Here is a 25,594-nt window from a genome sequence, read left to right on the forward strand (position 1 = left end):
CTTTTTTTATTAGATCATATTTCAAATTCCCTAAAAACTTGGTGGAGCCTTCTGGGGGGAAATTAAACTCCTTTTTCTTTTCTTTTCTTTTTAATCTAAATGAATTCCAAACTCATGCTAAGACAAAATCAACCTCAAAGGAGCTGAAACCTGAGCAGGGAAACAGCAAGAGCTCAACATACTTAGACTACTAATGACATAATGAGTAACACTGCCCTGAAATATTATTATGAAATTTCAAGGTATTTCTCCAATATTCAAAACAGTATGACAAAATACTGACATTTAATTTTAGTATTAATTTAAAGAACACATTTATGACTATGAAATGACTTAAATCTGATCTTTTGTAATCACAGGACTCTTTTTTTTAAAAAAACGACCTCCTCCACCGTAGAGCTGCTTTTAGCCATGCTTGTTGTTGCTGTGCCTAAAACATGTACATATGTGATAAGGTAATGATATAACGTCATTATGTCAAAATACAGCCATTACCATGATAAAAATTTTTTACAATCATACCGATATTTCTGAACTTTAAAATACGGCACAGCCCTGCTAATGACTTCCCCCTTTCTGTTGCCCTTGGTCATCGCTATACGTCTGCAACAACTCTCACTCATTAAAACACACTTTCTGTAATAAACAAGCACCAGTCAGCAAACACTTCCATAAACGCGTCGGTGTGAGAACAACAGTGATGCGAGCGTACCGTTTCAGTCTACATGTGTTTTTGTAGTTTTAAAAAAAAAAATAAATAAAAAAAAAAAAAGGCTCCTGACTGTTTTAGTTGCTGTGCAGATATGCAGGCTGCCAGGAGACTGCACGTCAGACCCGACTTGTGTAAACTAGAGTAAGAGCTGCGTCCAGATAAGTGGAGGTTAATGACGCATGTTGTCTCTCTGAGGATTTGGAGACGTTGGAGTTGAGGGTCAGAACCTCGGCGGATCGTCCTCCTCACGTCAGGAAGTGAGTTGTTTCAGTATGTCAGAAGCTAAAGGAGGACATTTGACATACCGAGGTGTTTCGTGCATGTCCAACGTGAAGCAGAACCCAGAACAGACCCAGAACATGTGGACTGTGTGTGGATATATATAGTGAGGGAACATCTTGAGATCCTTTCGAACAGAGCGGCCCAATTAGGGGCGAGTGGGCCAACTTTGGCCCACCACGGCATTTGAGCTCGTACTTGTACCTCCTGATACATAAGTGCTTTAAAATAGTAAAGTATATAATAAAGTAATAATATTCATCATAATATTAAAGAGTTTTTCAGCAGTGTACAGCACAATGCTGTTGAGCTTCCCTACTAAATTACATCGGCCTACGTCTTATCCACAAAGAATTCAAAGATACTCCGACATAACATTTTTGTCCATTCAGATGAATTCGTGGCCCTTTGTAGGAAAGAGTTTGGACACGTCTGATTTAGAAGAAGCTAAAGGACATGGCTGAGGAGAAGAACTACAAGAAAGATGGGCGCTGGAAAATATACGGTTGAAAAGCGTCCGAATAGCCAGTAACTATCTGAACGGCACTCGGACAGCGACATCGTAAAAAAAAACGATGAAAGCGAATTATCATTTGACCTCCGATTAGTCCTGTTAAATGACAAATTTGACTAAATTGTCCAGAAAAATGGACCAAAACGCCGAATAATTACAGACCGCGGTGAAGGCGGACTTTTTATGAAACTGTGCATCTCGCAAACTGATCGACGCTCGGGTTTTCAAAAACAAGCAAAAATCAATCTTCTCAAGACGTTTTCCTAATGAAATATTTGATACTACATTGCCCATAACCTCTTGCGACCTTTCAATCAAATCTGTCTTTCACATCTTTAGCCGCCTCTTCCGACAGGTAACGAGCAGCGAGCGCAAAAAAAAAAAAAAAACATGAATCCTGGCGAGAAGAAAATGTTATGCACCCTTGCACAAACATGCAAAACCCTGGATGCTTTCAGTGCGCGCTGAAGGTGCGTGCGTGTGTGTGTGTGTGTGTGTGTGTGTGTGTGTGTGTGTGCGTCGGGGGGGATAACGCCCACGTGAGAACGAGCTGCACGTTGGGTGATCTTCCGCAGGAAATACAGGTTGGAGGTTTTACTGCTTCTCTCTCAGTGGTACTATTTTTCACGAGGAACTCTGTGTGGGGTCACGAGTGGAGGAAAAGAGGGCTGAAAGGACCAGAGACGTACCTCGGGGGCATTACGGTACGCTGAGAGTAGGAACTGGGGCTTTGACACGAGTGTGTGATATTTCTCTTATATAGCCCCCCCCCCCCCACCGTGAAGCTCGGACATTTATAGCCATTTTTACATGTGGAGTAACAAGGTCTGTTTTGGGTTGAACATCCTCCGAATACAAAGGCATCTAAAAGAGACGCCAGATAATAAAAAGGTATATGAAATACCAGAGAGGGTTTTTTTTTCTAATAATCATTACAGGTGAGACGGCACGCACATAAACAAGCAAAACCTCACACAGTATTATCATATTTAAATATTTCACAGAGCATTTTATTTTTTTTGTCGCGTGTCACGTCCATCAACAGTTGTTGATAGAAAAGACATGTTGAATGAAAAAAAAAAAATCTCCAGATTTAGAGTTACGCAGATGATACGAGTCCAGATTGGCACAAAACCACTCAGATCAGCAGATTCATCCTCCTCTGCTGATCTCTGGGAGCCACATGGGATTCGGATCATTTAGGGACAAGCTCCTCAGATTGCAAAATGTCTTCAGACAAGAGCGTGCAGAGCTTTTTCAAAAGGCAAACGACCAATCGTGAAGCTGCGTGCCGGCTGCAAAGGCTGAGAGGACATTGTTGTTGTTTTTGTTGTTGTTGTTGTTGTTTTTTTACCTGTCATGGGTTCGCATGAAGTCCCAGGATTTCTTTGTGCCATTCTGTGAAGAAACAACACAAAAACAAACAGCATAAGTAAACATAATAAAAGCAACACCGTTGAGTTTCTGAAACATTTTGGTTGTGCAACAAAAGTGCACTCAGTGCGTCATAACGCCTCGCTCGTTTTATTGTGAGTGATCCGCATGACAAGACGTCCAATTAGCTGTGATTTATTTATTGCTGTAAATGCAACAACTGCCTCGTAAGTGATGGTTGCTCAGGCTCATCAAACCACACCCAAGAAAACAAACCTGCAGGTGCACAAAAATACCATGGGAAAAAATGGGTGCAAGTGAGAATTTGCTTTGTTTTAAAGGGTCATACCAGGTATTTATTCTTTTTTGTTTGTTTGTTTTTTCGTTTCTGAATATAAAGTTAGGAGCTAACAAAAAAAAAAAAAAAAGGATTTCATGGGCTCAGTTTTTAAAGCATTCCTGCCTTTACTTTCCGTGCAGTTGCAGAGAGAGATTCCCTGATGACTAAACCCTGAAACACGTCTTCTAGTTATGCAACTTAAGTGGCAGAAGTTGTTGCAAGTGTTGTGGTCACGTCAACAGGATGTTGAATCTCAACACTCCTTCGGTAAATTTCCAGCAGCAGAATTACAATCGAACCTGCCGAGGTGGCGTGTGACCTGCACGAAAGAGCCAACCACAAAACACTGTGGCCGTCAAGAGGACTTAAATATCTGGCTGTATTGACGCACACGTGCGCGCGCACGCGCACACACACACACACAGTCTCCTTGTTGGCTCGTCGTCCCGCAGCAAGCATGACGGGACAACGAGGTAAACATGCCGATAGTCTGGTTTATTTTGAGTTATATTAATTTAGCGTGTGACGTATTAGCAAGTCAAATTAAATGAATGAAGTGCCTGCAGCTGTAGCTTGTATTTAATAGACTGGCAGGACGTAACCCCCGCGGCTTTTTATTTCAGCATATTTTCACGTGAACATGCTCAGTGTGACTCTTATTTCAACTCTGGTCACTGCAGAGGTCAGGAGATCCGTTTTTCAAGGCGGAAATGGTCAATTCAGCAGTAAGTAACGCCTTTTAACGCGCCGTGCCGGATGTGCCAATTAAGAGGAAAAACTACGATTGTTTGCTCGTGGTTAATATGAACATTTTTGCTTGAAGCGCACAGAAAAACCTTCACGCATTGTTTCTTTGAATCATCTGACTTTTTAAAGATGTATTCCAACTAAGAAATAAATCCACCAGGCCAGTATATCAGTATGAGGATCCACATCCAGATCGAGCTGCTGACCCGACGGTATTTTTGCGCGAGTCCAACTCTCCCTAAATCGACAACAAAAGCCGCGAGTCCAAAGGTGACACAAACCAACAGTCACAATCCTCCCGTTTATGGGTTGGTTGATTATTTACAGATATTTACCAACCAAATGCGCGCATCACGACACAGCAGGGACCCTCCTCCTCCCCCCTCTTTGGCGCGAATCGAATTTTCAAGGTCGTTAACGCGTCCGTGTGTTGTTAGAAGAAATATAACGAGGGACAAAAGCAACGTTGTTGCTGAGAATTCCCACTTCGGATCTGTGCAAGTGCAAAGCGGGCGGTGGGTGGAGATGGAGGAGGCGTTCATAGATCTGTGCATACCGAATGAAAGCTAACATCTAAGCCGCTGCGAGGCCATTAGAGGGTTTTCACTTTCAAGGGGGGGGGGGGGGGGGGGGACGGACTTCTTTAAAATGTAATTTTGATGAACAGAGAGGAGGTTGTTGTTTTTTGTTTTTTTTAGGGGTTTTGATCAATGCGAGGAGAGGAACTTTAGAGCATCAGTCTGGCAGGTGAAACGAACAAATCCACCATTTACTCTTGTTTGAGCAGCGTCGGCTACGAGCTGCGGCCTTCGTCTGTTTGGAGAAGACATTCAGCCGTTGAAAGAAAATGGTATATTTATTGCAAGCCATACTCAAAAAAGATTTCCCCTCGCAGGAACCAGCGGGACCGGAGCCGAGCGCCTCAGACTGTGTTTGGAAGTCAAGAGGGCGAAATGATCTAACGCACAATTAAAAAAAAACAAAAAAAAAACAATCCTTTAAAATATCCGATTTGTGTAACAATCGCCGACATAACCCGTTCGTGAATTAACCACGTTAACTTTGCATAAAGTATATTCACTCTCTCCGCATTACATGCTGGATAAATATGGTAAAGTTGTCCTACATTTTCTATGCCTGAGGAAACATGCCCTTGATTCAAATTTAGGCTACACCTCCTCTCCACCCACAGGCTCTTTGAGAAGCAGGGACGACAGATTTACTAGAACAGCCTTACTTCAAGCCACAATAGATCTGGTGTGTGTGCGTGCGTGTGTGCGTGTGTGCGTGTGTGTGTGTGCGTGTGTGCGTGTGTGTGTGCGTGTGTGTGTGTGCGTGTGTGCGTGTGTGTGTGTGTGTGTGTGTGTGCGTGCCTCGGTGCAGTTTCAGCACCACCCAAGAAAGGCGAGGAGGTGAAATGGCAAGTTAATTGCACTGATTGAATCGGAGAGCAAAAGGCTGCTGCAGAGAGAAGACTCGAGCCAAAGACGCACTTAAAGCTGCCGTGTGAAATTTGAAGATTTCTATCGAAAGGGAAATAAACCCGTTACGCACTCATTTAACTGAGGTTTATTTTCTTTTAACGCACGAGTTTAAGGCGCAACTGTTATTTTGCATGTCGATTGTTTCTAATGACGGCAATGGAAATGACTCTCAACAGTTTAGCAGAGTGGGTTGTTAGATTTCTGCTTTTTTTTTTTTTTTTTTTCTTTCTGCTAAAACTCAGAGGTATTATATTTACAGTATTTTAAACGGTGAAAGTAAACCCTCAGATTTTAGGAGCCGAGACCAGCAGCTGTTGGAGGACTACACTCGATCTTTAAACTGTAGTATTTATGGCCCTTTGTCCTGTGTTCACCTCGTCTCCATTTAAAGACAGACCTATAAACTGCAGGCAAACAGCTCTCCGTATAAATCAATGATTTATTAAACCGCCAGTTGAAATGAATATCATATTTAACTATGTACATTCATGGAGTCGATCGTGTTTACAAAGGTTTCTTCGGGGGACGTCTTCAACATCGACTGGGATGTTTAGTTCAACGTGTCGACGAAAGCTGCGACGACCACAAAACTACTCTCATTTCCACTTTCAACAGTTTCTGTTGTACATTTTAAGTTCAGAGAACGAGAGAAAGACCGTTTCGGCTGACGCGAACTCCTCAAAGTCACTCCGCTAAACGGTTAAACGACCAAACGGATCGCGATCACGTGAGCATAAAACCCTTCACGCGGCATTAACCCGTCCCGTCGTGTTGTGAAATGGGAGAATGAAACATTTGTGTGAAGACATTTCTTCACCTGCTGCAGGAGACGACGCGACGGGCCGGGGTCGGGTTTACAGGAGCTGAGGTTGCACTCGATTCGGTCGGACCGCAGCGATTTATCAATTCAATTCATAAATTCAAATTTCATGATGGTGCTCGTCTCCAAGTTAAAAAAAAAATACCAACATTCACTGGTTCTCCAGTGTGAAAATGTGTTGCTCGCCTTTGTCATACGTGACAGCACTCTGAATAATTGTGGAGTTTTGGGATTGTCGGCCAAACAAAAGAAGCAATTTGGAAAAACAGCTCCTAAAATCGTGGTGAATGATCAAAAAAAAAAAAAAAAAGACATCTCTCACAATGTTCTGAGCAATTACATAAATAGACATGAACCGGTTAATCAAGGAAATAATCGGCAGATTGATCCATAATGAAAATAAGCGTTAGTTGCAGACGGAACGGGCATGAAACGGTCACTATCAGACGGTAAGACGGGCGGGGGGGGAAAAAAAAAAAAAAAAAAATGACCGTTGAAGCATTGAAATTGGATATGATTCATCGAGTTAAAAAGCAAAACGTACCACGTTGTTGCTTTTCTTTCTCAACATGCCAAGTGAAACCGCATCGCGTTCAGTAATGTGCAACGTTATGAAGTCCACGATCCCAAATTGAAGAAGCGGAGAAGTGCCACCGGTCCCGAGTCCTCAATGCCAGCGAAGCGCCGCCGCCGCGATCACTTTCGCCAAAACCCGTTTAAAAAAAAAGGTCAACGGAAGCGCGTCGGACACGCCGTCACTCCTCCGCCGGCCGCACCCCTTTCACTGTTCCTCGGTGAAAGCGATCCCCGTCTGCGGGCGCGATAAATCATGTCATCGAGGCGGGGGAGACGCTACTCGTGGCTTTGCTGCTTTGTAAAGAGTGTCGAGTGAATAACGCACGAGGCGGCATTTTCCCTGTCACTGAACCTCGCGGGTAAACCGCAGAGCATTTACAAGAGTAAATGACGCGCGCGACGGCAAGCCGTCTTCTCCCGAACCCACGCAGCGGCCTCGATTGGAAGGAGTTTGTTGAAGTCGCTCCGACGGGCGAAGCGGGGTTCCTCGCTTTTGGAGTGGGAACATTTCGCCGAGCGAGCTTCGAAACGACAACTTTGAAACATTTCGGGTGCAACTAAATGAGCTCAAGCCGAGTTCAGAGCAAAGATTGGGGAGATCTTCTGCCTCCGGGTTTCCTGAAGAAAATTCTCCACCCTCTCGTTCGTTTTTGTTTTTTTGTTGTTGTTTACGTTTTTGCCGTCTCTCGTGCAACAAATAAAATCCAGCAGTTCAACCGGACATGAAAAGAGTCGTCGTCGTGGAGACGCCGCGCCGTCTCCATCTAGTCGCTCTGGTGCAAAACTGCCGGCTTTCGCGATGCTGCAGACGGGTGAATCTTTGGTCTGAACCGGCCCTTTGGAAAACCAGTGCAAAAACTATATATATATATATATATATATATATATATATATATATATATATTTATAAAAAATAAAAAAAAAAAGTTGGTCTGGAGCCCCGAAATAGAACGAGAGGTTTCTGGTGACAAACAGATGCTGGAAGTTACGAAACACTGACGGTGAAAATAACTTCTAAGAAAGTCTTTTTCAGAAAAGACAAAAGAGAGACTCATCAGGAGCGAATCGAAGGAGGGGGTCGAAACCACGTCTTTCCAACACAAAGTTGCGGGATTAAAGAGACGCTGTCTTAATGTTCTTAGCGGTACTTAAGAGACAAAGACGGAGACCAGCAACCGTCCTGATTACAGCCCACAATCTTAATATTAAAATACCCCCATTAATTTGATAATGATTACCACTACAAAGACGCCACTCTTCTTCTTCTTCTTCTTTCCAGAAAGCATACTGTAAAGAGGTGAAACTGCTCGGCATATGAATGTGTCACACACACACGCGCACACACACACACGCACACACACATCCTCTCTAGTATCCTGTCACCGCTCACAGATGGTGGGGTTCCCCTCATTACTCGGGCCACTTGCTGAGAGAGGGGGGGCGGGGGACAGCTTGAATGGCCCAGGGGAGATGGAGAATCATGGCTGACATGGATTACGACAGAGAGATTAGCCCATGGGGAGAGAGAGAGAGAGACACAGACAGACAGAGAGAGAGAGAGAGAGAGAGAGGAAGGGAAGCAGAAGCAGAAGCAGGGCTACACAGGACCTTGAAATTAATGTGGTCCCTCTGGCTTTGGGCATCAGAAATGACAGGCCCCTGTGTGAATGGCTATTGTAGGGAGGGATGTATGGTCTTGATCTTTTAGGTGCTTAAAGTCTAATAACCATCACACACACACACACACACGCACACACACAAAGACACACACACACACCTCCCGTGCTGACTACACCATAAAGCTGGCAGCTGCAGCAGGAAGAGAGAAAAAAAAAAAAAATCAACTACCATCCTCAAATACAATAGCACTCTTTGAATCTCAACATGGGCTCTCCAGTTTTTTTGTTGTTTTTTTTTTCTCTCTCCTGGGTTTTAGCTTTAGTCTCTCTCAACAAAGGCTGCAGGGCTATCACACACACATTACAAGCAGTGAACTAATGGTCAACAGTGTTTTCAAAGTGACAATGACAAAAGCATCTGCACCTGCCTAAACTCACTGAACACCAGTAGTTGAACAAAAAAAAACAAAAAAAAAAGCCGTATGTGCAGGGTTGAAAGAGCCCGGCGAGTGGGTCCATTGTCAAGGACACACTCTTCAAGTACAACATGGAGTGACTGTGTCCTCTGGTGAAATCCACAGAAAGCATCGAATCAAAACCGGGCCAGTTTACATGTTAGCGCCACTCCAGATTCAAATCAACAAATTACAGATAGCTTCAAAAACACTTCAATTAATCGTTTGGTTGTTTATCTAGACGTAGGACCGAACATCTACAGACGCGCAGCCGTCGCTGGGAATCTGTCCTTCTGGGTAAATATTAAAACACTCGCGCTAAACACCGTGATGTTTACCACGAGCAATAAACAGAGAGAGCCACCGAGGGCTGCCGGGATTGTCATTAGGTTTGCAAGTATCCGGTCATAAATCAAAATATTGCCGAAATCTGAATGTTTGACCTGAAGATGGCGCTACAAGAGAAGTCAGGGAGTCTTTGAAGTCATTAGGATTCATCCTCTGGGGACTGTGAATGAGAAAATGTTGACATATTTCAGTCAAACACAAAAGATGGCAATCGGTCCAATAGTTGCTACGACGTTTCAATCTGAACCAAAGCAGCTGGCCGACCCGAAGGCCCTTAAAATGGAAATGTTTTCGACTTTTCTTTGTTTTAAGCAGGTGTAAATTGAATATCTTTGGGTTTTTGGTGTTGTTGGTCACACACACAAAAAAAAAAGCAATCTGGAAATGTGATTTTGGCCTCTGGTAGTTTGCTGTTAGAACTTTAATACCGGTCTTCGTAAATGATGTCGTGGTCTACTGTGATTGCTTATTTATCAAGATGTCCCAAAGACTCTCTGAAAAGTTTCCAGTTGAGAGATACTGATGAGATTTATCAAGAGAGATTACATGTCTCCCATATTGGCTTTTCTTCTTCGGCCTCCTGCGAAATCAAATCACTCGCATTCGAATCCCTCAATAACCAAACTTCTTTGAAATCATTCGATTTATGTTCGATGCAACGAACTCTCTTCCGCTGTTTTCAATTACAGAAAATCGAACTTCAATTTACTACTTTCTCACCTTTTTTTCAAACCCACAATTTGCTTCGTATCATTTAATTCACGCAAAAAATACTTCTGTAAAAATGAACCGAAAGTTCATAAACAATCAAAGTGAATTATCACTCAGTAAAAGCACCTTCTTCGCTCCACCTACAGAAACATTCATGCATATATTCATGCTCGTCGTCGTCGAGCTGCTGCGTGATTCAAGCTCGGGCCGATAAAACAGCCACTCGTGAGAAAATGTGCACTTCAAGATCATAATAGATCTCATAGTCACTGAAGGAGTACAGGTGGAGGGTGGAGGGTGGAGAGAGGTTGGGGGGGGGGGGGGGGATGGGGAGGGAGGCACTGGCTGAAAGCTATACAAGGTAAATAATTCAGGGATGAATAATTCAAATCATTACAATGAATAAATGGAAGGTAATTATCCCGTTTTAAGTATCAGCTTGTGATTCAACGTCGGCGCGAGGCAACGGAGATAAGAGGGGCTTCCCGGAGTCAACGAGGGACAATCACCTGCTTTGTGGAGGGAGGCGACGGGCACGGGACAAAACACCAATAAACACCGATGACGCAGAAAGCCTCTCGCGCGGGACGCTATCTTGCCCTCTCGCGAGCCGGGGGGGGTTTCTGCGGGCGGAGTTTAGTGGGTGAGCGGCGGCCGAGCTGCAGATGTACAGATGAGCATTAAAAAAAATCAAACTAATAATAATAATATATACAACATTTTTTTTTAAAAAAGGAACGTGTGAAGAGATGGTACCCTCAGCGTGATTGAAAAAGCCTTTGTGTGTGTGGGGGGGGTGGGGGAGGGGGGGGGGGAGTCCCTGAACAGCCCTGCAGAGGAGAGATGACGAGGATGAAAGGGAGGACAGGACAGGACAGGACAGGACAGACAGAGAGAGAGAGAGAGTGTCCACCATCGTCTCTTTTGTTGTCCATCTGCTGTCTTTAGCCGTTCCGCCATTCTCTTGACAAGCTTACCCACCCCCCACCCCTTCTCCTCCTCCCCCCCTCCTCCCCCCCCCCCCCCATCCTCCCCCTCCCCGCTGTCACAGGTGTGAACCCCCAAATGGGACGAACTCCTGGGCGAGCTCCCCTCGACACGAGTGCCACGGTGCTTGAGTTTCCCCGACAGCATTGAAAAGCAGCACCACAAAAGAGAGAGCACCTTCCCGCCGGGACACGCGGCTTCTTTATTCGTCACCATCACCCCCACCGCTCTCCACCCGTCCTCCCCCCCCCCCACCCCCACCCCCACCCCTCCTCCAACGTCGAGGGGCTCATTTGTTTTCCAGCACAAAAAAAAAAAAAAAAAAATGTGCTCAAGACGTAAGATGGGCCGTCATCAGCAAGACGAGGTTAGATAACGTCTCGTGATGAAGCAGCTACAATAAGCAAATGCAGCAGCGTGTTGAGTTTTAAGAGGGAGATTGAACGCCGATGTCACCGTCCACGTTTTTGCACGACGGACGTCGTCTCATTAGCTCAGGCACAGAGAGAAAAAAACAGCACAAATATTTTGAAACCTAAAAATAAATCTGGTCCTGGACGGCAGCCTATGTTTGGGGAAGGAAGCAGTTCTCAGTTTTGCTGGAGACCATCAGGACACACGGCTCATCACACTTCACTTTCTTTTTTCGTGGGAGGACCAGACTACTATATATCTATATATAGATATAGATATAGATATATAGATATATATATATTTTTTTTTTTTTTTTTTTTTTAAATCACTCCATACCTACAAAACAAATACAAAACAAAACAAAAAAAGTTAATTCGGGGAGATGCTTTAGGGGTTAAGATTCAATACTTTTCCATTTCCGCTGGTGTTTTTCTGCAAAACAGCGACTTAAATAACATGAGACTGAACTTCTTACATACATGAGGAGATTTCAGTCACAGAATGAGCTGGATAAAGAAGCTAAAAATGAATAGACGAAGGAGTGGATGGATGGATGGATGGATGGATGGATGGATGGATGGATGGATGGATGGCTGGCTGGTGACTATAGCTGCACCCACAAGCCCTCTACAGGACACCTATGTCCTGGGATGGCTAAATATAAGGCCGACAGGACGACAGACGCTAGACAAGAAGTGCTGCAACCGTGGAGGTGAGGAGATGTTCGCTTGATATTCGTCACTCTTATGGTTGATTTGTTTCATATGTCATCAATGATTTTCAATCAGGGATGAATGATATATATATATATATATATATATATATATATATATATATATATATAGATAGTGTGAAAAAATGTAAACATCCCAGGAACATATACGTCAACATACATACAAACTATATATATATATACATATATCTCTATAACGGAGAACACATACACTCCACTTGCAACACGTCTGCGTGATACTGATATCAGATCTCGACCAAACTCTATGAAACACGCCGGACTCACATTTAAATCGCGTGAGATTTGCCGTCGCGCGAAATTAGTGGAAGTCGCAGCAGACGTCGTGAATTTTATGATGACAATTGACAAAGGAACCATATTTGGAAAGCTGTCGCATCGCGGTCGATATTCAGTCCTCTTCGTGCGGTCAGTCCACAGCCCTGAATAAAACCGTCTCAAAGGAACAATGAATATCGACAACATACACACGTCGGACGATTCTCTCACTCGGTGTTTTAAGAAAAACTGTTTAAATCTGGACATTATGAAGTTCCTGACTCGGGGAAACAATGCGTTTGGCTCTGAAGGGATGATATGCAAAAAAAAAATATGCAAAGTTTAGTAAAAAAAAAAAAAAAAAAAAGTATGCAAACCACCCTCTCTCACTTTCATGAATGACACTTTCATCTGGCAACGAAGGGAGTTAACCAATGACAAAATGGAAAAAAAACAAGGTTACAGTCTATAAACAAAAGAAATATAGATGATAAATAAATTTAAAAAAAAGACTTACTGAATCTACATGTTTTTAAATAACTGGATATTCGTGTAAAAGACTGAAGCTGTCCGGAGTCGTATCGATACACCAATCTGCCTCAACATTAATATCACAGGTGACAGGTGAACACACACACACACACACACACACACACACACTTACACTGTACAGGTGCCATGTGAGGCGCTCCGCCTGCAACAGGCGGCAACCCGGGGTTCGGTGTCTTGCTCAAGGGCACTTCAGAGATTGAAACCGCTGAGCTCACGATTCGTGAAGAACCGTCGAAGCCACGCAGAAATAAATCCTCCCTTCGTCAGGATTACAACGTCCAGTTGTTATTCAATCTCATCGAGGGAGGCGTTAATCACTTTGAATGGTCCTTCGGGAGGCTGCTGTTTAAATGCGCTAAGAGGTATTCCTCATATTGTTGTTCTTCCCACTTAATTAAATCGGGTTATCAAAAATATTAGGGCACACCTCTTAAAAAAAAAAAAAAAAAAAAAAACTTACAGTTCAACAGCACCACAAATTACAGTCTGAAAAACGAGGATAAATCAACACCAATCAAGTTCAATAACAACTAAGCGTTATAGTTGTCACGAAGGGAGGATTTATTCAACTTAATGCCGCACCTGTCAGCGGTTTTAAGGTTGTAGACGACGGGTGTATTTGAATTCCCACGTAGCCTGAAGAGGACGAAGCTCTTACAGTTCCTCGTATGAACAAGGAGTTTGAACCTGAAGTGTAAAAATAAAAATAAAAATAAAAAAAAAGGAAAGAAGAAGTCTTGTCAGCAGAGATCAACAAGTCTCACCTGTCTTCACAGTTCACACTGGAGAGCACAACCTCCTCTGCTGCCACGGCGTCTAAACACCTCCTGACGCTCATGTTAAAGCGTGTGCTTACGTTAACGTGATGCTCAACAACAACAACAAACAAACAAACAAACAAACAAACAAACAAAAAAAACCCTCTGCAGCAGGCCAGCATGTTAGCCTCTTAGCTCCCTGTTAGCTGAGCAGTCTCAGGTTCACGTGAAACACAAGAAGCAGCTGTTGAACCACCGGGTTGTGAAAGCTGACGTCAGGTTTCCTGTCGCGGGGTTGTTTGTTGTGTTGTTGTTGTTGTTGTTGTTTTTTAAAGCAACGCCAATTGTTGCTGTCAGCGTCCCTGTTTAAGGTCAGCTCAGACCTTCATGTTATGCTAGCACGCTTATAGCTGCAAAATGAATGGGGGTGGATGGAGGAGGGTGGAGGAGGAGGAGGGTGGAGGGAGGAGGTCCAGCAGCCTCTCACCGACCCGGAGATCGCTCACCTGGTTGTAGTGCACCCTGAACGGCTTCAGGTAGTCGGACTCTGTGCACGGAACCACTTCGATGTTGTTGATCTCTTCCATGGTTCGACGCGTCGGAGCCGGATCGGGGCGCACAGCGATGTTTGTCCGTCACCGCACACTGACAGTGGAGGAATGTCTACGGCGGCCGCGAGAGGACACGAGACCTGAACCGCGAGAGGACACACACACACACACACACACACACTGACCTTTTTTTTTTTTAGCGTTGTTTCCTACCTTTAAATCTTTGATGATATAATTTGGTCTAAATTGGAAAAAAAAAAAAAAAAAAATTCACAAAAAAAATATAAATTTATAGAGAGATTCATCATCAGAGTCTGTGATATGGCCACAATAGGCGATATGGGTATGTACGGAGTAAAAGTGTGTTTTTATGTGTGTGTGAGAATGAGGAAAGCACATCTATATCATTTCTAGGATACTAAATGAGTTGTTATTTGCCATTAAATCATATCCAAGATATAAAAAAAAACAAATCGATAAGAGTTAGTTAACATACTGTATTAATATCTTATAAGGCCACCGGTATCTTAAATGTAACGTACACCTCGGCAAGAATAAACCACAAACTTTTATAGAAATAATAAATACTCTAACTTTCATTGGAAGCAACTTGGCGTAGGACTTTTCAGCAGGCGGACGTGGAGAGCAGAGGGTTGTATCAATCCACCGCGTATGTGCACGTTCTTTCTTTTACTTTTGGTGTTTTAGGGAGTTTTTCCTTATCTGAATCAGGACTCTGAGGACAGAGGGTATTGTATGGTGCACAGATTGGAAAGCCCCCCCCCCCTTGTGCTCATAGGTGTTGGAGTGACCCTCTGGGATTCACCGTCATATCCCAAATCCCAGAAACAGCTTCTTATAAGAACACATAGAGAAGTTCAGCCTCCTCACTGTGCTGAATAATGAATAAGTGACGGGTGTGGAAGTTCTTTCTCACCAATCCTGCCCTGAAGGGCGAGGCTGCATGATGTCACCCCCCCCCCCCACCCCTCTCACATCAATAACAACCTTATAATGGGAAACAATCTGCAGAGCTCCAATCTCGATGGGACTGACTTCCTCCTACAAATGAGCCCCAAGTCCACTGCCCACTACACAAGGACAGGACGTAACACTTTTGCGACCTGATTTACATCTAAATAAATACGGTCCTAGACGAAACAATGTGCAGACCCAAAAGGAGGAACCGGCGTCTCTCTGCTGGGCAAGTTCAATTTATATTGCCCGATCCGGCCAAGCTGCGGGGCACGATAAGACGGGAGGGACTGCCGAGTTAAAGCATTGTACAGGAGTCACCCTCCTCTGGTTTGCACTCAGAGAGGTGGCCACAAGGCACCGTGACGGATGAACAAGGGGGATCAAATGAGACTCTAAAGCTCAAAGAAGTAAAAAATAAATAATCAGAAATTAATATTTCCTGTTGTCAAAACGAATATTAGTCAGAAATAAGTGTTGTGGGATTGTGAAGCATAATTTTTGTCATTTTTAACATGAATTAATCAATGTGTCATTTGCTCTTACTGAGGATGTAAATCTTAAAAATGAATAAAATAACAATAGAGGAGTTGGGCTTTTCATGGGATTTGTTCACAGCTAAAATTTCAAAGAGAAGGAACAATATTTAATGGGTTCATAATTTCTTTTGAAGATTTTTGGAAAGAGGTTTGGTTGTATTTATAAGGAAAATAGGAATTTCCTTGAAAGAAAAGCTCCATTTGAACCCCAAATAAAAATCCATTAACTGTTTATTTATTATTAGAAGGTTTGTTTTCCATGTGTTGGATTGTAGACCAATGCCACGCCCTTCCTGTCACATCATATAATTTAATGTAAATTATTAGGAAAGCATTGACCAGCAAAACATAAAAAGTAAAAAAGTTTTTCTGAAATTCATAGTATTCATAGTAAGATGTTTATCAAGTGTGTACAAACAAAAGAAAGATGTTATTCATTCTCAAGGATACTTTCTTTAAAAAAAAAAAAAAGTGGAGATACAATAAAATAAAAAATAAAAAAGGTACAGTCTGACAAAATGCCCTTTTAAACGGGGGTGGAGAAGGTAGCTACATGTTCCAGCTCAGAAAAGGACCACTTCACATGCCGACAATGACGCCTTCGTATTATGTAGATGCTGAATCCAACGGTGGGAACAAAATATTTTACTTAAGAGAAAACATCAATCCAGAAATGTAAAATTCATCCATTACAAAAACAAGTCCTGAATTCAAAACCTACTTAAGTACGAGGACGTCGGTATTATCAGATAAGTGTTCTGTACTTTGTTGTTTCTGCAGTCAAATGTCCCCCAATGACTCATTGCTCGCTCAACACTGATGTAAAAACTCGTACTGCAACCTTTTCTTTGCTGTTGTTGCTGAAGATACTTTTAACTCACTTACATACTATTGGGTAGTCAGCTGGTTTCCAAACTCAGGGATTCAGGCTCCTCCAAAGAGTCCTAAGATAAACCTGAAGGGTTGTGAGATGATTACAAAAATCTGCTTTCATATTTCGGACTTTGTCGTAACATTTTTATTTAAAATGACATCATTCGAGGGCAAATGTGTCTTTGGCGCAGCTGCTAACACAAAAAGTTTAAATTTTAACACTGCGGGGTATAATAATCTCATCCTGTGTTCTTCTGGAATGTAATCTGCTGTAATGTCACCTGAAAAGTAAGTGGTAGTTTTAGATGTTAAATACATGTAGTGGAGTCAAAAGTACTTTCTATTCCTATAAAATGTAGAGTTGTAGAAGTAAAATAGGGGAAAATGTAAGTGCAAGCACCTCAAAATTGTGCTTAAATTCATAATTAATCTCCACCACTACCAATATTATACTTTATACCGGTTAGACTTCAAATTTGCTGATAATTTTAGGGCAACATTTACAGTATGTCACCTACTGGCTGAGAAGTTGTCTTTTGTCTTGCACTCTGTAAGAAAACGGTCGCAGCTTTGTGTGGTTGTTTGGAAACGCTTCTGAACTCTTTTCAAGTGGAACAAAGTCACAGGAAGAAATAATAAACTTGTGTGTTGTTTTTTTGCCTACAAGGTGAACTTTTCTGCCGTCACTTAATGCTGCGTCCTCTCCAAGGCCTCATTTTTAACATCACCCACAAAGATCCTTCCAAGAGTCTTATCAGCTCCTCAGCCGGATCCGGGGGCACCCCCAACGTGTTAATCCCGTTCTTCCAAGGACATGCGGGTGCCGGGCCCTCCCAGTCACGACCAATTACTGTCCGCAGGCGGCTGACGCAGGCCAGACCTGCCTGGACTTAGAGGAACGCCGAAACCTGGAGCCTCCTGAAGCCACCAGACCCTCTTCTTTGTGTCTGTCCATTTTCCTGCTCTTTTCTTGTATTAGCTTACGTGGGGATTGTTGAATTGTTGGGTTTTCTCTGTATAAATGCTGTAAAGTTCTGCTGTAAGGACTTCAATGTGTTAAGTGCCATGAAATAACCTGTGTTGTGATTTGGCGCTATATAAATACAATTGAATTGAATTGAATTAAATCACAACTTTCATGGTGATTTGACCACAGTTCGACTTTTATAACAGCATTTATCAATCAATCCAAAACAAAAATCGTACCCTGACTTCTTGTTGAAATTTAAGGCAACGTTTTGATGATTAATATTATTTTGAAACTTGATTGAACTGAAATTTTCAGTTTCACTTTATGTGAATACTGTTCATATACATTTATTGAGAAAAATAACCCAGAAATCCACCAGCTGTTGTGTGAACACATTGATTTAATAATAAAATGATGATATTTTCAGATGAATGTAGATATTGCCAGATTCATTGCAAAGGAAATACTTGTTTGGATACTTTTTGATCCACATTAGGAGCCCAAAGACCGGTCAGTTGCTGTAAAAACTTTGGACTAACCTTTGTTTTAAAGGTAAAAACGCTCATGCGTTCTATCCATAGCATAGTTTATCAGTCAGGGTCAAGCAGGGATTTGGGCCGGGGCCTCGGGGAATGCACTTAGCCAAGGTGGCTGCTGCGCCTCTGTTAGCGGGCTCAGGGTGTGGGTCAAGATGGCCGCTATCCACCCGTCCGGCAGTCTGGACGTTCAGCCGCCACTGGCCTCGTCCGGGAGACGCTCCTAAATCCTCCCACGCGAGCTTAGATTTCAAAATAGCGCCACGTGTCAAAAGGGCGCTCGATAACGCAGCGCAGAAATGCGCACTTTGTGTGTTTGAGGTGTGTGAGGAGTTGATGGAAGGACGCACGGTGAAGACAGAAAGATGTGACGGTGACAGGAGTGGGGTTATCGAGGTCCACGTTATCTCATCATGGCTTAAGGTTTTCACATTGTGCCGCATTAAAAATGCTCAAATGAATCCATGTGATGATGCTTCTGTGAGAATCATCACTCATCTATGAAGAAAGTTTGACCTCGTTGTTTTGGTTTAAGAGCCACGACTTTGCCGTTCCGGCTCAGTTTCACCGCTCTGATCGCCTTCGTTTCCAGCAGCTGCAGGCGGCTGTTTTCAAGAAGAAAGAAAAAAAGGTCATATGAACCCACTGTAAGACTTCCTGGTCTGCATCACATAGCAGACAGACAATGCTGGCAACTATCTGGTTAACACAGTGGAGCATTTAAACCAAACCAGCTAAAGAGCCAAATATATCCCTCAGACGACGGTGGAGAACAAAACAGAGCTAAAAGAGAGAGACTATTGGACTTACAGTACATTTGAAGGATAGAAACTCCTAATGAATGCTGATGTTGTTCTATTTCTGCCGGATGTACGAATGCTTTGGACTGAAAGCAAAAAAAAAATCTAAAGTTTGGGTTTGACCTTTATATAATAACCTATTGGGATCAAAGAGCAGCACTAAATATAGTCCACAGAGTAAAACAGGGTCTGGTGTGTAGCATGAGGAGGGATAAAAAAAAAAAAATGGCTCCTCGTCAGCTTCAAAAGTCCTTCTCTTCCTGGCACGGCTTCAAATAAATGATTCCAATCTATGCTTGTCTCATAAAGAGACCCCACCCCCCACCCTCCCTTCTCCTCTTGTGCAACACCCAACTCTCAAGGCCATTGTAATGGAAACCCTCCTCTGTCAGGCCCTTATATTTTTAGGAAAAGCTATTATTGTTGTGTTCCCTTGTTGCTTGCGTGCCCCAGGATGTGCTCCCCCGAACAAGGTCAGAATTCCTGTTTTGTCATCATTATTCTGCCGGAGAATAGGCACCTCACCCACAATGCTCTCGGTTCGCTGGGGTTGCTGGTACTTGTTTGTCTTCCATGGATACAAATAGACCCGAAACGGCATTCGGCCGAAGCAAAGCGAAGCCATTGTGGCAGAGAATAGTTTGGATTCAGTCGAACTCAGCTGGAAGCTAAACTGAAGTCATTTGCCGTCCATTTGATGGACCCGGCGTTAGATTGTACGGATCCAGTAGTGGATCGATTTTTTTTTTTTTTTTTTAAACCCATAGTTTATCTTACAGCTTCATTATCCTTGTTTTTACAGCAAGGTAACAAAAAAAACAGCTTCAGCTTCAGCAACACATCTTCGCCATTTGAAAAGAACTTCGGAACAGTTTGTGTCATCATTAACACAAAAGATCATTTTGAATTTTCAGGTGAATATGACCTGATTTGAAGACAAAACCTTGTCGTTAAGGTTACGCACCAAAACTACATTGCTTTAAAAAAAAAAAAAAAATCCTTAACGCATTCTCCCCAACATGGAATAGGTGGCAATAATCGCAAAGGTTAAAATCCAGAAGGTGACAACGTTCTTCTTGAATAGTTTTTTTCCAAACCCCAACCAAGTGTTTTTGCTAAAAGTTTCATTTTACTGTTAATCACATGGCTTGCAGTAGGTTTTATTTTTGTCCGCTACAAGAAAACGTGTAACCGTCACCCTTAAGACAGTGCCACGAGCAGCTATCTTGCGCCTCGCTGTAGTGGACGGGCGTGTCTATTTCACGCTTTTGGCGTGATACCGGTGTTATTCTTCCACACTTGAACTCTAGCCTCCGCGGACTACCCAGCTTTTGTACTTTGTCAAATGACCTCCATCGCATGAAATCCCTCACGACTTCCATGACATGACCTGTCACATGCGCCTTCACAACGACATGCTGCCCTCTAGTGGACTCACAGATGTACTGCACGCTTTACCTTGATACTGCACTGCAGGACGGCGATCTAACTGAGCTAGCTGCAAACTTGGATTCATCTTGCGTCGGTAAATGATGCAGTCAGCGTCCTAAACTGAGTCTCACTAGTACTGCTGCGTATGGAAATCTTTGCGCAGCGACACATTTCTACCTTTGTTGTTTATTCTATTGGAAGATTAAAGTCCACATGGGGTTTTCATTCATTTAACTGACTTTTGCTGAGCGTGTCTTTTAATCAGATGTATTTTATAGCATCGTAATTTGGAAAACAAGCTTTGTAAGCTTCGGTCTCCACAGCAGAACACAGATTTAAGGAAAAATAATACTTTTCTAGTATTTCACTGCTAATGAGATGTAATGTGCCCTCAGAGAAGTAAAAAAAAAAAATAAAAAAAAAAAACAAACCTCTGGACGGGATGCTTTCCGCGGCTGCTCGAACCACTGAAGCTTGATAGTGTGGGACAGCTGCTGCGGCCCTTCTGTCCCCCTGCTGAGAGGGAGCCTATTTTAACAAGGCAGACCTATTGTCTTTTTCCGAGAATGACCAGAGAATGTGGCAACTCGGTGGGTCACGTCGTCTTTATTTGTGTGTCGGTGATTGGGGTGAGGGGCAGGACGTGGCTGTGTCCCCGTCATTCGCATTACCATGGGAGCACATGCCATCAGAGCTAATTACCTGCCTGGAAGGACCAATTAAGACGGCCTCTAATGCCCCCTAACAATATAACCTCAGCTATACAGAAGGCCCACTGTAGTGCAGGACGCCTGTGAGTGGGGTGTGTGAGTGTGTGTCTGTGTATGAGGGGAGGGGGTGAGGGGGGGGGGGGGACTGATGGACATAAGAGCATGCGGTGACAAAAACGCTGACATTGCAAGTCGACAGTGTAAAGACTCCCCACGCTTCTGTCTCAGACACACAAAGACAAACTCGCGTTTTAACGTGGAGGCCGTCATCACAGCAGCATTTACTTCCTGCAGAAGTCGTGCACATTGTTCGCAGCGGCAATATTTCACTTATTGATGAAAAATGTTTGCATGCAATCAGTGATCTTAACTGCGCATTGTCTTCTTTAAACGTGTTGGATGTGTCGCATGTCGTCACTCATCTTAAAGGGTATTTCTGGCGTGAACAATGGAGTGAAATCAATGTATGTGTGTGTGTTTGAGGGGGGCGGGGGGTTTTGTGGTATCGTAGTCGCTGCCCTACTCTCAGTACATCTGTGTGCTATAGTCTAACATAGTTAGACCTCCATTTCATCTTGGTTATTTATGTGGAAAATGCTTTTGGAAATTCCCAAGGAGACATTAGATTCCTATAAAACTGATGGTTTAAACAATAACAATTTATTTTTTTAAAAAACACCTCTCTTTTGCTTCAAATCAAGACAGGAAATTAAAAAAATGGGGGGAAAATATGTTATTAAATACAAGAAAGATTCCCTGCAAGAATCTAACACGCAGTTTATTTTGCACAGGTAGTATCAAACACATGCACACAAACATCGAGGAAAAACGAATGTGCAAGATGAGGATAAAAACCTACATATTGGACTAAATATGTTTTCAAACGACATAGTAGTCTTTGTAAATTTTCTCTAAAAGATTTGAAGGTCCATACTCGGACCAGCGTATCTGACCCGGATATAAAGAAAATGAAGACTAGCTGGTTATCTGGTTGAATAAGCGTGAATCGGAGGGTAAGTTTCAAATTAAGACCCGAAATGTCTTAAAAAAAGAAGTCATTTTTGTATAAAAGTGCATATTCAGAAAATGTTCATATTTATCTTTGAATCATTAGCAATTGTAGAAAAACGGGCCTTCGTGAGATTATTTGCACACATGGATGTTACATATTACAATAACGTTGTTTCCAGGAACAACGTTGCATTTTGGCCTTTTGCATCGACATGTATCAGCTCGTCGGTTCGCAGGTACGTGTAATTTATTTATTTTGATTCCAAAAAATAAACAGTAAAACTCCAGTAAGATCACAATCAACTGAAAATGGGATATTTTTCTCTGCTATGTAATGTCTCGTGTTAACAGCAGCGAGCATGATCCACGAGGGGTTCTCCCTGCAGCAGTGGCTATACGTTTCATTTTTACCCCCTGGACCGTTCTTGTTGACAGCATAATGAACTTGTAGCTGCAACGCCTTCAGAATAAATCCATTGTGTTAGCGCAGACCTTCCCTCTGGACCTGCTGTAAAGTCCCACACTTTGTTTCGACGGTTCGGTCTTTATCTTTCTCCAGCAGCGTTATCTGAAGCTGCCGCAGCTGGACTCCAGCAGCGCCGTTACGAGAATCATCACAAGACGTGGCCGAGTTGTTCCGCGGACAAACACGGCCACCGAGGTCGGAGGAAGTGGAGGACATCCGAGGTGAATCACTGCAGACTGGAGGTGTTGGCAGACAAGTGTTTACAGATACAGTCGCTGGTTTACTGCAAATGAGCTCTCTGGTGAACTTGACCTATAAAACAGCTTCTGTAAATGAAATGCTGATGAGCTCCTGCATATTTATGCTTCATTTCTTTTGCCAAATGTTTTGTGCAGTTATTTATTTATTTATTTATCCATCGGGGTTTTTACAGAGTTGAAAACTAATCAAACCAGTAAAAACTGGCGGAAATCAAGCGAGGCGATGCGATTCAGACTGGTCCCAGAACTGAGCCCTGAGAGACCCCACGCCACGTATACTACTACTGTATATGAAGCAGAATTACACTGGTGCAGTGTATCAAGATCAGTATTTAGCGCTAAAAATATTTAAACTTAAGAGTGTATAATGCTGCAGTTACTTAAAGAGCTCAATTAAAAATTAATTGGACAATTGCAGTTCTGCTAGCGGCTCTGTGAGTGAGTACTTTGTCACAGTGGTAGTTTGAGCTAAAAGCTAATTCTGCATCGCCATCATGTGGCAAGTAATAATGGGAAATACTATTTATTACAATTCAGCATATACTAACCTTTAACAATTGAACGTGGCCGATGTCAGACATCCATGTTTGCTTGTTTTTTGCTGATCACACTCTTTTTAGGGGGAAGGTCGGACATATTGGAGCTTAATATCTGAATTTCAAAGCAATTCACTGGACAGTTGTTTAAATGTCCTCAGGTGACCACGAGTATCTGCAGCTGAAAATACAGATTCAACTTTGATGTTAAGAGAAAAATATATTGAAAGTTGCCACCAATTGAAACTCACTGAAAATGATAGCATAGGACTATTAAAATGATTTATTTTCCTGTAAAGAGAAATTAAAAAAAAATAGTCCTCCACAGTAGAATAAAGTGAATATATGCTGTTTATTTGTATTTCTTTCTTTCTGGATTACATGTAAAGCTCCAGTGCGTCTGGCCTCAACACAAATGAAATCACAATGCAGTTTTCCATCATCCAAAACCAATTGTATTTCCTCACACCTTGCTTCCCTGTGATGTCAGCTGAGGACCCTGATGAGGTTACGAAGGTGAAATACTGCTCCCGCATCTGAGGATAAACAGATTTGAAACAGGTCGCTCGAGGCCAAATGTTCCACTTTACAGAATTAGGCCTCGGGTGCGGTGACAATGTCGACACCTAATTTTATCTAAATCACAATAAAACCGTACATTTGTCTCAGAAAGAAAACGTGTTTCATCACATCTCTTATGATGATGTACTTTGCCTCAAGCAAAAAAATATCTTTTATATTTTGAAGCCGTATATGATCATATGAAACTATCCTATAGTGCATGAGAGTGCATTTCTTTGACTTTTGACTGACTGGTTTTTTTTTGCTTCTGTTTGTTGGTGTTTTAATGAGTTTGGATCCACCCGTTCAATCCAAGATGCACAGTGTCGTTTACCAATTAAACCGCAGACGCCCAGATTGGGGCTCAGACACTTTTTTTTTTTTTTTCCCCTGTAAACTAGGTGTAAAATATATTACATTTTAGCTCACAGACCTCCATCGGACTCATTTGTGGCTCTTCAAGAAGTTGGCCAACTCCGAATCAAACCTTTGATTTCATGCATTTCAATTCAATTTGTCCAAATGCTAATCTGACATTTACTTCCAGTATTTTCTGTTGGGGCAACGCAGATTTTCCAGTGACAGCAGGTGGAGATAATTTCCACTTCAACCAGCAGAGACAACGTCGCTCTGCCGGTTCCTGGAATTCGTTTTTACTACTTGATGAAATTGCACTTTTTCACTCCCGACAAATGTGAGTATTTAGAACACTGGGAAAGAAGAGCAAAGACCTTTCCACCAAGTTATTTGCAAAAAAAAAAAAACCAACCCCACAGAAATTCAGTGAAACAGAAAATGCAACAATCTTTTTGATTTTACAAAACCGTGGTTAATAATAATAATTAAAAAAAAGCAAACTAACTTCTATTTGCATCGTTGTATGAAAATCGAATGAATAAATCACTTTCGCAATTCAATGAAAAATCCGTCAGCGGATCGATTGAAACGAAATGGCGTTGACCCTCAGGAGGTCAGGAGACCCAAATGCTGCCGTCCTCTATCTGCTTTGACAGCAGCCGTTGTTTCTTGTGGGGAGGGAGAGAGAGAGGGAGGGGGGGGGACCTCGTCTCCCCTGACGGCTCACTCGAGGGTGACGGTTTGGAAAGTCCACTCTGACCCTTGGCATGGACGGCTGACAGTCGCTGTCCCCCCCCCCCACCTCCACCTCCGTTCTCTCGGAGGCTCGTCTCTGGCCGTTTGACCTTTCAGATGAACTCTGGACACTGTCCACGTCAGTCATGTCTCGGCTGTTTCGATCGCACCGACGTCCACGTCTTCCACCGTCTTGGAGACAAATAACGCTGAGGTTTGTTTGATCCTTTACTCGTTACCGAGAGGAATTAACGGCGTCTTCAAATGCATCGGGTATCAATTCATTTGCTCTAATTTTTGTCATTTTTTTCTGAGTAGTTTTATATTTGTTTGATGAATTTAAAGCAGCAAAATTTACTAGATGGATATTTCTGGTTGAAATAAATGTAAACGGTTAAGGCTGGCTTGAGCAGAATTTAAACATATTTATGATCTATAATTTACCGTTTTCTTTTCATGTCCTTGTAAACTCAGTACTTTTAAACAAACCACTGAGGGGAGAATGGGTTCAACCGTTTCATCCTGAAGGCTGTTTAGGTTTTTTTTCCCCATTTAAAAAAGGTAAAACATTTGGAATTCACCTG

The 25,594-nt window shown here is 42.7% G+C and overlaps 1 protein-coding gene across 1 annotated transcript in view; it reads right to left on the reverse strand.

Moving 5' to 3' along the window:
* The window catches only part of nudt14 (nudix (nucleoside diphosphate linked moiety X)-type motif 14), a 28,289-nt gene extending 13,955 nt beyond the window's left edge, over nt 1-14,334 (reverse strand). The window contains exons 1-2 of the mRNA XM_069161698.1: nt 14,206-14,334; nt 2,860-2,903 (exon numbers count right to left, since the gene is read on the reverse strand). Of these exons, the coding sequence (XP_069017799.1) occupies nt 2,860-2,903; nt 14,206-14,286 (125 nt within the window). The 5' untranslated portion in view covers nt 14,287-14,334. The remainder of the gene's footprint in view (nt 1-2,859; nt 2,904-14,205) is intronic.
* Between the last annotated feature and the right edge of the window lie 11,260 nt (nt 14,335-25,594).

Source organism: Embiotoca jacksoni, unplaced genomic scaffold, assembly GCF_022577435.1.
Source record: "Embiotoca jacksoni isolate LCO1_2020_lvr unplaced genomic scaffold, fEmbJac1.0.p SCAF_29, whole genome shotgun sequence".
NCBI classification, from domain to species: Eukaryota; Metazoa; Chordata; class Actinopteri; family Embiotocidae; genus Embiotoca; species Embiotoca jacksoni.